This window comes from Microtus oregoni, unplaced genomic scaffold (genome assembly GCF_018167655.1).
Source record: "Microtus oregoni isolate MIOR12 unplaced genomic scaffold, Mior012 000019F_ref0000042, whole genome shotgun sequence".
Taxonomy (NCBI): domain Eukaryota; kingdom Metazoa; phylum Chordata; class Mammalia; order Rodentia; family Cricetidae; genus Microtus; species Microtus oregoni.
This window is the reverse complement of record NW_024543078.1, coordinates 36,710,195-36,723,564: the sequence shown is the minus strand read 5'-3', so window position 1 is coordinate 36,723,564 and position 13,370 is coordinate 36,710,195. Positions and strand designations below refer to the sequence as shown.

The 13,370-nt window shown below is 52.6% G+C and overlaps 1 protein-coding gene across 1 annotated transcript; it reads right to left on the bottom strand.

The window, feature by feature from the left end:
* Positions 1-2,936: 2,936 nt before the first annotated feature.
* LOC121459900 (solute carrier family 35 member E4) lies at positions 2,937-10,820 on the bottom strand. The gene is made up of 2 exons (XM_041669986.1): positions 8,828-10,820; positions 2,937-3,878 (listed from the first exon to the last, which is right to left on the bottom strand). Exons 1-2 carry the CDS (start codon positions 9,444-9,446, stop codon positions 3,445-3,447), a joined length of 1,053 nt encoding a protein of 350 aa, XP_041525920.1. The 5' UTR covers positions 9,447-10,820; the 3' UTR covers positions 2,937-3,444.
* Positions 10,821-13,370: the final 2,550 nt, after the last annotated feature.

Below are 13,370 nucleotides of genomic sequence, written 5' to 3'. Positions count from 1 at the left end.
TCAGGGTGTTAGCAACAGAAAAAGTGACTAATGTCACTGTCAACTACAGTCTGAAAATATCAAATGGTAAATTCCAGACAGAAACAAATCCCTGCACTTCTAAGGGTGCACCATTGCAATGCCACGCCTGTCCTGCTTCTGCCCACCCCGGCCATTGGTCTTCATTATGGTTATCAGATGTGGGGTCACCATGGTTGTGCTTACTAATAAGCACAAGGATAGCAGAGTGACGTCTGCATTTCGGATATGGCGAAAAGAAGCCGTAAAGCGCTTGCTTTACGTGGAAAGGTGAAAGCTGCTGCCCTACTAAGAAAGGCATCGAGCAGTCATTGCTAAGATCAAGACTCGGAAGCTCGAGTCTGTGACACTGTGACAAAAGAAAGTTATCAGTGCTGGCTTGGTGCTGTGCTTCAGACCGCAGAAGCTCAGGCCAAGTGTGTGGTAAGGGCTCAGTTAAGATAGAAATCACAAGAAACACACGCCTAAAAGAACAGGGCAGTATAGGGCTGTTTCCGCTTCACTGGATGTCTTGCAAGGAAGCTGGTCCTTACATCTGCTCCCTCCTGCCACACCCTTACTCCTCCCCCACCATGCTGGAGGCACTGGTCCTGAAGGCAGGTCTGGTGAGGAAGACAAGAAAGGCTGACCTAGCTCTCAGGTGGAGTGTGACCGTGGGATCAGGGCCCCTTCTGGAATGATCACATTCAGTTGGGGCTTCGGACTTGCTCTGGTGGAGGGAGGCAGGAAGGCAGCGGAGAGGGAGAGAAGAGCTCCCCCCCCACACCCACCCGAAAGGCAACATTTGTTATCCTGAAGCCTCAGAGAGGTGAGGCACTTGCCCAGGACAACAGAGTCCCAGAAGGACAGTGCCCTTGCAATGGGATTCCTGCTGCTGTGATCATCACTAGAGGTGACTGTGGGGTCCGGCAAGACTAGCCAGATTCCCTGCTGTGAGTAGTGAGACCGTGGCTTTCTGCTGCTGGTCTTTCTGCTTCTGCTGGAAACTGATTGGAGGGTCTTGGGGACATCAATTCTGTTACTGGTGATAAGCCAGCACCTAAGCCCAGCACAGATCCATCTAACCCCTGTCCTGTCCCCACACCACCAGGCTTTGACGTGTGTGTGTGTGTAGGGTCGGGGAATGACTCCCCAGGCAGCAGACATCTCCTGAGGCCAAAGAGCCTCGGTGAGGCTGGGCAGGGACACTCCTAGAGTGGTGTGGAGCACCTCCAATAAGGAAGACAAGAGTCACCAAGGAGGCTTTCCCCAGCCAAAGCATCTCTTCTCTCCTGCTCAGCCCAGCCTGAGAGTAGAATCCAGAGATGGGCAAGCTGCTAAGGGTGGGACAGACCAAACGAGTGGCATCTCTGAGTCATAGAGAGGTGGGTGGCAGTGACTCAGCAAGGTCCTCTATAAGGCCAGCCTGGGTGGAGGCTGAGGCTAGGAAACCCTGTCTGTCTGTGTTCCTTGCCATTCACCACCTGTCTCTCTCCCACCCAGCCTCAGGCCACCCTCCACATACCCTGGCACAGGAGTCCTTTATGAACAAATACGTAGTCCTCTCTGGATCTCAGCCCCCTGCCCCCCGCACCTGCTCTAACTCTGTCCTCACTCAGAAGGACCCTATTTCCAGGTGGATCTGCAACAGTGGTGGGGAGCAAGGTGTGAGTGACCCTGAGATGGTCACCCCTCCTTCCTCACCACTGGGCTCCCCATTCAAATCCTCCCCACAGGGACCATCACAACCCTGAGCATCATTTACTGGTGCTCAGAAAGGGGAGGGGAGGGGCTAGAGATGTAGCTCAATTGGTAGGATGCTGTTTGCCTGGCATGCTTGAAGCCCCAGTACTGCATAAGCCCAAGGGTTGTGATGAACACACCTGTAACCCCAGTACTGCATAAGCCCAAGGGTTGTGATGAACACGCCTGTAACCCCAGCCCTGTGGAGGAGAGGCAGGAGGATCAGGAGTCCGGAGTCACCCTCAGTAGTACATGGTGGCTTTCCAGCCAGACTAGGCTACATGAAACCCTATCTCAAAACAACAACAAAAAGAGAGAAGGGAGGAAGGGAGAAAGGAAGAAAGGAAAAAAACCAACAAAAAAGAAAGAAAGAAGAAAGAAAAAGAAAGGAAGAAAAAAGAACAATGCAGTCTAAACAGAGAGAGCAGTTAGGCTGACAGAGCAGGGGGTCTGGTCCCAGGCCTTTGTGCCCCAGGCTAGGTTCTTATTCATTGTAATAGGTATAGGGACTTAGCTGTCTATCACCAAAGACTGAGAGATGAATAGACAAAGTTGGGGCCAACCAACAGGGGCACTCTGGGCTAGGTTCACGGCATGAAAGGCCTACTTCCTAGGCCCTAGGCTAGCCTGGGTGCTTCCTTGGTGCCTGCTCCTCCATGAAGCTGTCCTTATGACTGATCCTGTGTACCCACAACCCTAGACTCACCCCCTCATGAACAACCCCTCTCACCAGGCCTCCTTGAAGGGAGAGTAGCATGCAGGGGTCTTTCTCTTATAGGTGAGGATGTGTCCAGGAGAAGGGCGGAGGGTGGAGGGCATATAGGAAAAGGGACCAGATAGGATAGCACAAGCGAAGGTTCTGGTGGGTGAGCTGGCATTGTACTCAGCGAGATAGGCGCCTGGTAAGGACACGGAATAAGGGGAAAGCCCTGACTTTGTCCTCAGAGCAGAGTGAACTCCAGAGCACGTGTGTTTTGGGAAGATCTCTCTAAGAGGAGAGAGGACATTTGGGGGTGGGGGCAAGGGCCACTACCACCATCCTGACGCAGGACAATGGTAGCCTGGGCAGTAGAGGACCTTGTAGAGAGCGGTGTTAGGCTGGAGGCCAACAGAGAGTCAAAGGAGACAGAACCATGCGGTAGCCAGCCACTCCCTTTATGTCCCTTTGACTGTAGCCCCAAGGAATGACACAGATGTCCAAGCAAAAATAGTTTATTTGAGGATGGAAGACCCAAATCCAGGGGAGGAGGAAGCACTGGAGTGAGGCTACAGTAGCTACCTGAAGTTGGCACAGGCTACCCCAAGTTTTTAGAGGAGCCCAGCAATGAAGAAGCCTTCTGTGGTGTGCCTCACGGCCTCCCCCACCGGAGGAAAGATTGTGCAACCACTGGGCATTGTCTTCATAACACATTGAGGTGTTCTAAGTTTGCCCAGCAATTTTCATTGTAATACTTGACCCTAATCATAATGACTCATCTGGCAGGCACACATGCCAGACTTGGACCCACCATCCAGTGGCGGGCCTTGCTGTAACAGGTGAGGCTGTCAGGGGCGAGGGGGGGTGTCTCTCTGAAGGCAGCCCTTCTAGAAGGCACCTCCTCTCTTTGGCCTGGCAGACATAGTAGCTCTCCACTTAACCTCATTGTCCATGGTTAAGAGTCAGGTTAGGACTGTCCAGGTATGGCTCATGTGCTCCCCCAGGTCTCAAAGACCTTTGCCAGGCTGGTCCCTGTGCCACAATCCCCGACGGGTTGCCCAGGAGGCCACGAACTCACAGTTGTGGTAAAGAAACATTCCTGAAAGGGTGAGTGCGATGCCCAAATAGCTGAGCGCGCTGAGGTGACTGCCGAACAGGAGCCGGGACAGGATGAGGTTGCCCACAACTGTGAGGTTGCCCAGTACGTGGACGGTGAGGGCGGACGTGAGTGCCAGCAAGGAGAAGCTGGCCAGGTTGTAGACCACAGACAAGAAGCAGCTGAGCAGGACACAGGCCCAGAGGCGACAGTCAGTGGGAGCCAGAGGTGGGGCCACTCCAGCCTCCATCACCAGAGCAGCACCTGCCAGCAGGCAGAAACTGGGCACAGAGGTGGCATACAGCAGCGTCACCGCGTCCAACCTCTCTTCCTGCAGCAGAGCACCTGCAACCAGGAAAAGTGGCTGTCATCACTGGGATCGAGGCAGCACCCAGAGCCAGCCCTGAACACCCCGTCCTCATGACCCAGCCTCCTGGAAGCCGGCCCTCACTCAGCAGGGTTAGTGGCTCCTGATGTGAGGTGTCACTTGCAAGGCCAGCTGGGCTTGTGACCTGTGCCCACTCCTCCTTTATAGGTAACAGCTCACAAAGGTAACATGTACAAAAGCCTTAATGTGGAGAATGCGTAGGAGATGTAGAAAATAAAACTTATCCCTACCACTCCAGCCAGGAAGCAGGGACTGAGCACGGAGCACCCAGCTCTACCACTTACAGCTACAATGAAAGAAAGGGCGAAGGAGCTGGGGTGGGAGTGTGCAGAGGAGAAGGGGGAAGGAAGAAGGAAAGAAGTTCGATAAAATAGTTTTGAGTCAAAATGGTGAGACTAGTCATCCGCCCATTTGCTATGACCGCCGGGTGACAAAGGACCAACAAGACAGCCATTGTTGGCTCTTGGCAGTCACTCACTGTTTACGATCTCAAATCAGGGTGTTTGGTTGCCTTCTTTTTTAAAAGATGTTTTATGATTTCATGCAGCCAAGGCTGGCCACGAGCTCTCCATGTGGCTGAGGCTTGCCTTCAATTCTTCCTCCGCTTGTCTAACACTGTATTTACACCCCCACCACTTCCAAATGCTGGGATCACAGTGTGCGCCACCATGTCTCGCTTCATAATCTGCGTATAATCTAAACAAACAAAAACAAAAAAACTACCAATAGTGGGGCCTGTCAAGATGAATCCAGAAGCCTTTTAGGTTTCCAAGGAAAAGAAGGGCTTCCGCTGCCCGCGTGGTTGTATGTGCCTATGTCCATACCACTGCGACCATCAAAGGCCGACACAGGGTGAAATGGCTGTGTGTACCCAAGGACAGAGACCAGACAGAGCCTTCTCCAAGTCTTAGTAGAAGAGAGACGACAATTGGTACTGGTGTCCTCCTGGGCCCCCTAGATCTGTTTCCTGACACACACTTTCCAAAGAGCCCCACAGTGCTTACTCACACCCCATGTTTAGAACAGGAAATGGCACTTATTCCCCTCTCCATTCATCTTGCTGTCTGGGCTGGGTTCTCTAGGCAAGAGTCTCTCCAGCTCAAGCCTTTCTAGAAAGGAGTAGAGTGCCTCTGCTCATTCACTCCAAAGTTAGTACCTGAGGAGTTGTTTGAGGCTTGGGCCTGAAAGACACTAGGACAGAAAGGGTCCGGTTTCAGGTGGACTTCACCCTCCGGGGTAGCCCCTGCACCTGTCCTTCATCCTGCCAAACCTCCCCCTCCCTGCAGCCCACAGAAGGGCAGCGATTGCCGTGGCAGAAGTGACTAACTCGTAAAACGTTAGCCTGTTGTGCTGACTCCTCAGTAACCCCACCCTTGCCAGCCCATCTTCACCATCCTCTGTTTTTCCAGAGACATTCTATTGTTTCCTTCTGGTGCTGGGACCCAGCCCAGGGCTTCCCTCCCTAAGAAAGCTCTCTAGCGCTGAGCTACATAGTCCCAGCCCCCTCAAAGGCATTTTTATTTATGGGGTTTTTTGAGGGGAGAGAGATTGAAACAGGATCGAGGTTGAAATGGGGTCTTTAACACTAAAAAAATTACATCATGTGTATGTATGATGTGTGTATATGTAGATCACACACAGTTTGTGTGATGTATGTGTGTGTATGATGTGTGTATATATGGATCACACATACACAGTTTGTGTGATGTATGTGTGTGTATGATGTGTGTATATGTAGATCACACACAGTTTGTGTGATGTATGTGTGTGTATGATGTGTGTATATGTGGATCACACATACACAGTTTGTGTGATGTATGTGTGTATATGATGTGTGTATATGTGGATCACACATAGTTTGTGTGATGTATGTGTGTGTATGATGTGTGTATATGTAGATCACACACAGTTTGTGTGATGTATGTGTGTATGATGTGTGTATATGTAGATCATACACAGTTTGTGTGATGTATGTGTGTGTCTGATGTGTGTATATGTAGACCATATACAGTTTGTGTGATGTATGTGTGTATATGATGTGTGTATATGTGGATCACACGTACACAGTTTGTGTGATGTATGTGTGTGTATGATGTGTGTATATGTGGATCACACATACACAGTTTGTGTGATGTATGTGTGTGTATATGTGGAATATGTGGAGGTCACAGAACGACTTTCAGGAGTTGGTTCTTTCCTTCCTCTGTGGGTTCTAAGCATCAAGCTCAGGTCATCTGTGCAGCAAATGCTTTCACCCACTAAAACTGCCTCACTAGCCCTGAGCCAAGGGCCTTCCATGTAACTCATGCTGGCCCAGAACACTCTACAGATCCCTGAGGCACTCCTACCTCAGTTTCTAAAGTGATGGGATTACAGGCATGTGCCACCATGCCAGGCTGAAAAGGTATTTTATTTTTCTGCTTCTAGACAGAGTTTGACTTTGTGGCCCCAGCTGGCTTTGAACTCATGATCCTCCCAGGGTACTGGGATTGTAGGCATGCTCTTCCACGCCTGCTTCAAAGGCACTTTCACGTCAGCATCTGAAAACACGTCACCCCTGCTGCAAACGCACAGCAGTGACCTATGTAAACCCTCACCTCCTGTCCTGTTTCCACTTTGTCTCTTCCCTGGATGTGTGACATAGTCAGCTCCCTGTCTTGGTCTCCTCATGGATAGCATGGGGAGGAACAGCATACACACCCAGTGTACCTTACCCAGCACAGGAGCTGACCCCCCAGCTCTCCTCCTGATGACTGACAGGGCTCTGCCACAGCCTGTGTCCCATCTCAGGATGCCCTTTCCTGCTCTGTTGCCATGGCCGTGCACAGCTCCCTCCACAGCCTTCTCGAGCCCACACCATACCTGTGCCCACCTTGCTCTATAGCTTCCCTCCTGCAAAGTGTCCTCCCTCTGCGGGCTCAAAGGATGAGGACCAAGTGAGGTTATGAAACACAGGTGGGTACAGACGACAACAGGTTTGGCAGGCTGGCACCTCACTCCCTTGCCTGTCTGGGTATGAGGGTGGCATTTCTCCACTGAGCCTGTAGCTGGCCCACATTGGAGAGCAGAGACTCTCTGGCCGCCTGCGCTCACTCTCTGGATCCCTGGCCCCTGTTCTCGTGGCATCTGATCTCAGGGAGGGATCCAGCACCAGGGAACATCTGTATCCTCTAGTCTGAATCTGGCCCAAGAGTCTCTAGCAAAGAGAAACTTCCTCTTTTTAAAAATCCATTCCAAGCCCTGGATCCAGTCCACTCCCCCACCTCAGCGAGGCTCCCGTTTCTGTTGGTGGAACCGTTAGCTTTCTTTAGCACCTGGCCCAAATGCATGCAGCCTAATCTATTTACCCATCTGATGTCAACTGATATCAAAACCACCAATTAAAGACATCATTTTAATTTCTTCTCTATGCCAGACCCCAGGTCAGGTGCTGAGGATAGAAATGCCCCAAAGCCTGTCGGGTTGGGAAGCAGATGGGTGACCAATAACTCTGAATAGCCCATAGCTGGCGAAGAAGAGGGCACCCAACACACTTACTGTAAGAAACTGAGCCTTGAGAGGGAAGAAGGGAGCTGGCACAAGCCTAGGGGAGACTGGGTGTCAATAACATGCCGCTATAAACATGCCTGAATGCCCTGATGCCTGGCTAGTCACAGCCCCTCCTACCGACAGGAGCTGCCCAGAGCCCAGCATGAATAGTTCTTGGCTCTGGCAGGTGCAATGTGGGCCTAGAAGCTGGAGCCTTCTCTGCTCGGTGTCCCTGCCCAGGAAGGCCCTACAGGGTTGGATTTCCCTGAACCAACTCAAGGCCCAGCTCAGGGCTCGGCTCATGTAACCTGAGGCTAAAATAGACCGGGCTTTCACCCCGCCCATGGGGTTAGGGTGAAGATGGGGACAGGGCCTTTGGGTCCCGGCTGAAGATGCCAGGCAGGACAGAGTCCACACTTCACCGTTCCTCAGCTGGAGGCTGCCCCAACCATACTCGGCGCCCCGGAAACCCCTTACTTTCCATTCTCGACTCTCCTACTTCTTCCTTATGTTAAGGTGGAGGGAGGGTAGGGCTATGACTCAAACGCCCCTCAGCCGCCCAGACAGGAAGTCAGCCTCCACCCCAGGCATACTGGAGCTGGGCGGACAATTGCACCTTACTTCAACTCTGAGTCCTGCTGCCCACTCCCGATAGCCACCACCCAGTCACACAAACCAGACGTGGGAGTCCGGGGAGCCATGTGACCCTGGGACAACCATACACCTCTTTGGCAGAAGGCTGAGACAGGAGGATCACAAGTTTGAGGCCAGCCTGAGCTTCACAGCAGGACAGCCTCCTTTCCCCTCTCCCCTCCCACTGTAAAACACTGTCTTATCAGTACTGTCCCCTGTACCGTGAAGATGGAGATGGAAATGGCTGTGACAACTGATGATCTACACGCAGTATCGGACTGTCACACCGTGGCCACTAGTAAACGCTTCCCTGGCTTGGATAAACCAGTGTTCCCAATCAGCTCACAGCCTGGCTGCTTTCCCTTTCCTTCCCTAGGTCACACTGGCCTGCTGGGTTCATAATCTTAGGACATATAGCTTAGGCAGCATAGACTCTGAATGCCATGTTCAAATATTGCCTTTGCTGTTCACTGGCACAAGGCCCAGGCTGAGACTCCACAGCTGTCAAATGGGGATAATAAAGACCTGACTAACTCAAGGAGAGGCCGTAGGAGGACCCAGTAGGACAAAAGGCTTGCTAAGTTATAGAGCACACTTCACCAGCAACTGTTATTAACTATGCCTCTAAGGCTTAAGTTTGAGGCCTGAACTCCCTGAATTCTGTCAAAGAGGATCACTGCCACCCCCTTGACAAGAGCATACCAGCCACACACCCCACCTCCTCAGATGGAGACCAGGCACTTACTCTGTTGAACGGACTTGAAGCCTCGGAGGCAGGTGGCCACTAGCAAGAAGCCACCGCCAGCTGAGGGTGCCCGGATCTCTCCAGCTAGGCTGCATGCAGCTCCCAGGCAGAGCGGGCCCATGGCAGCAAACTGTAAGGGATGGTGTCTTCGACCAAGTAGCAGCACAGACAAGGCCAATGTGAAGAGTGGTGTGGTGGTGGTGGCCAGTTGTGCTAGGTCCAAGGGTACAGTGCTCAGGCCTACATTGCCGCAGGCCATGGAGGTACCAAAGGTGAGGCTGAGCAGTAACACTCTGCCTTGGATGCTGCGAGGCATGGGCCGCCGGGCCCCCCAGTGGCACGCCAGGGCAGCTGCCAGCATGTGCAGTGCTGAGAGAAGCAGGGGCCGTCCGAAGCCATGCACTGTGAAGATCCACTTGTTGAGACTTGACATGCTGGCTCCTGCCAACAACCACACCAGGGCTGCCACAACCACTCTGACCCGAGCAGGCTGCCCAAGGACCTGAGGCCTGTCAGGAGGCCACTTGGGGAGGCCATGCTCCCGGGCACTTCCAGCCACAGCCTCTGCTTCGGCTGAGGTCATCCTGCCTTCATGGCGCTCCAGTGGGCAGCGGCACATCCGCACCAGAAGGGCTGGGGCAGGAGGCAGGCTTTCCAGGGACTCGCTGAGCCACGTCCTGGTTCCTCAGACAAGAGAAGGCACCACACCGCTTCAAGAGCTAGATCCTAGAGCCACCCGATTATTCTAGCTCCCTGAGGGCCGAACGGAGGTCGTAGCTGCTGGGATGCCGGACTCCCTGGTACCCTCCCAGGCCTCGTAAGCCCTGGCACCTCCTGTATCAGGGGAAATTTTCACTCTCCTCCACGCCCCAAGCTCACGCGATGCTCTTACATAGAATCCTCTTGGTTTTTATCGTCTTCGGCCCCCAGATCGTCAGAGTGAAGACACTGACCCCGACCTCCGTATTTGGTGCTCAGGCCATGACCAGACAGGACAGAGGAGATCGCGCACCGAGCTTGGAAGCAAAGGTGGGCAGCCGCCGCTCCCCCAGTCCCTCTCGCCTCCGACAGCGCGAAGAATAGGAGAGAACAGGCCGGTGGTCGCGGATCTGCGAGCTCGGCCTGGCTGCAGCTGCTCTAGCTGCTCTAGCTGCTCTGGCTGCTTTGGCTGCGGCTCGGCTCGGGAGCTGGCAGCGTAGAGCGCGGGGATCCAGTCCGGCCCTGCGCGCCCGCGCCGCTCTGCACTCCCGACCCCGCCCTCTCCGCGGCTACCGTAGCGGCGCTCCACCCGGAAAGTTGGGCTCAGTCGGCCCCACCCCACGAGGCTCCGCCCCGGAGCCCAGAGGACGTCTAGCCCCTCCCACAGCCTTTGCGCCTTCTGGCTCCGCTTGAGCAGCTGCGGGCAAAGTCCCTTAGTGGGGAGTGTCGGCCGTACCCGCCACCAACGGGAATCCACCAACGTCTCCAGCACCTACAAGAGCCTCCCTTAAAGTATCCAGCGCTGGAAACCCTGGTGTGCTCTGCAGAGATGTCCCAAAGCTGTCGTCAAGAAGCAGGGCGATGAAGAGCGACTCCTGACCCCAGACCACAAATGTCTCCAGAGACCTTGGAATTTAGCCGAGCTGGACCACGTGGTCCCTTAAGACTGCCTCATCTTGTTACCTCTCCACTCCCCTCTAAATCTTTTCTCCCCTGCCAGACCAGGGCGGCGCCCCCTCTAGGCCAGCAGAAGGGGAAATGAATCACCAGGGCTAACCACAGCTACGAGAAGCAGGGTACCTCGGGCTGACATCCATCCCGGGCTAGCCGACCCCGTATGCTGCTCTCTGGGCACTCTGAGGTGACTCACAGCTGGACTTCCTGGGGCTCATACGACAGAATCCTAGGCCGAGAAGCAGAGCAGCTGTCACTAAAATCTTGTTCCTGGGTGGGTCTCAGATATCCCATCCGAAAAAGAGATGTTCTCTGAATTCAGGATAGGTTAAGTCCCTCACCCCAGAGAGCGATTCCAAACATAACTTGCTCCAGGTGATCAAGAATCAAGGCTCATCCTGGAACCTAGCTTCTTTCCAGTCATTGGATTTCTGGGGAAGCTCCCGCCCAGCTGTACAGGCATCACCTGGCTCTGTCAGCTGACTTAACAAGTCCTGGATGACAACCTGCCTAGAAAAACAAGATCGCAAAGCGGGACCAATAGCTCGGCTCGCAGCACCCTCTGGTGGTCATAATCCCGTATGGCCTTAAGTGTTTCAGATCCCTTCACAACCATCAAAGGTGAAAATAAGCCAGTCCCCACTGGAGACCTGAATCAGACCTCCGTCCCGGATGAACCAGGAATCTACATTGTCACACTTGCTTCTGATGACTCTGATGCCGTGGGAGCTCGTAGATCGCTGCTGAGCAGCCCAAGTTGAAGGACAGGGACTATAGATAGGGACTTCCAGGCAGAGGACCAAAATCCGGGACATTTAGATAGTGTCTCCAAAAAGAGTTATGGGAGGGAAATTGAGTCAAACTCTCTCTCTCTCTCTCTCTCTCTCTCTCTCTCTCTTTTAAGAGGAGGAATTTGGGCTTCTTGTGAGTTATATTCCTCTGGGATTTTTAACCCATTATCCACCAAGCTTCTTTCAATTAAAAAGTATTACTTCCGATTTTAAAATTGTTGCGGGATAATCTTTTTGTACGCTGTAAAGATATGTCTCTGCCTAAGTCACCTTCCGATTGGTTTAATAATAGCTGAAAGGCCAATAACTAGGCAGGAGAGAATAGGTGGGACTTCCAGGCAGAGAAGAGGAACTGGGAGGAGGAATCTAGGCCCATGGATCTCGCCAGCAGACTCTAAGCAAGTCAGATGTGCCATACTGAGGAAGAGTAAAGAGCCACAAGGCAGAATGTGGATTTAAAAATATGTGTTAATTAGATAAGAGCTAGTTGGGAATAAGCCTAAGCTAAAAGCCAAGTGTTCACAATAAGAAGCCTCCGTGTCGTTACTCAGGGGCTGATGGTCCTGACGAGAAAGTACTCCACAGTTTATTGTTTGTGGTGTGTGTACAGGAGTGCTGGGATTCCAAGTGTGTGCCACTACCCACTTTTGAAGCCCGTTTTAACTTGTCTCAACCGCATAGACAACAGGGCTCTCAGTAGGAGAGTGTTTGCATGCGGGAGAATGGGGGAGGCCAAGAAGCCCAGATTCAAAGAGCACATCACTGGAGGGGAGGGCTTTCTCATTCCTTGGGGTCCGCTCACTTCCCACGGTGTCCGGTGTCCGCAAATCTGAACCCTGCTGTTTGAGGGCCCAACAGCTCTTCTATGAAGCAGGTAGTGCCAAAAACACTTCTGAGGGAGGCTGGAAAGGAAAAAGGAACTCATCCCTGGTGACTAGGCTACAGATGTGGAAGTCTGAGCTTTTTTTCTTATGGTCTCAACCCTGACCAGATCATTTCTCTACCGGGGCTTTAGTGTCCTGTATGTCACAAACACCATGAACCAGAGAGCACCACCCCACAGTGACACAGACTGGTCCCCCTAACCTGGAAAAGGGGCTTCTTAAAGCTCATGGTGAGACCCTGCACCAAATATGACTTTCTTCTCATCCCTGGCTTCTCTGGGTCCCTGCTGAGTGTGTCAGATAAGATACCCATTTTAGGACATAAACTCAAAAAGAGGAACCTGGGGGCCCTAGTGTGGAGATGAGGCAGGCAAGTCCCAACTTCAAGTTTTTGATTGTCCTTAGCTATTTCCAGGCTGGCCTCAAATTCCTTATGCAGATGAAGATGACCTTAAACTTCTGATACTTCTGCCTCTGCCTCCCAAGCACTCGGATCTCAGGTGTGCTCCACCAAGCTGACTTTATGTGATGCTAAACTCCGGGCATTGTGCATGCCCGGCAGAGCCTGTAACAAGGGAGCAATATTCATTCCTACCCCATCAAATATCGCTTAGTTCTCCTTTCATGCAGTTCTGGGATGCAGTCTCTCTCTTGACAGCTGAGATTACAGGTATACAGGTTCCTTTTAAACAAGCATTCTTTGGTATGACTGTGTGTCCCCCAAAATCCATGTGCTTAAATCTAACCTCAAAGTGATAGTATCAGAAGGTGAATGGGCAGTAATTAGGTCTTCAAAGCCAGGTATGGTGGGGACACACTGGTAATCCCAGGAGGTTGAGACATGAAGATTGTGGGTTCAAAGCCAGCCTAGGCTACATGCATACTAAGGCTTTGTGCCTGGTAAGCGAGTGCTCTACTACTCAGCTACAGCCCAGTCCACAGCAGGAGTCAGTAGCTGCCTCTGTCTCCTAAGTCCTGTCTCCTGCCCGCCACTGCCTCCTACAGTGTTACTGCCTAGCTGTGACCTTCCGTGAGTCACTTTTACTTATTTATCACTGGTTCCCTTGTCTTCCTAATGAGAGATGGGCTGTTTCGTGTGATATTTATAAAGGTGTGTGTAGTCAGCTCTGTTTGTGCCACTTCACGCCTGATACACAGGAGAGCAGTCACAAGTCCTGCTGGACACCCAGACGCCTCTGCTCCGCACCCCAGGCA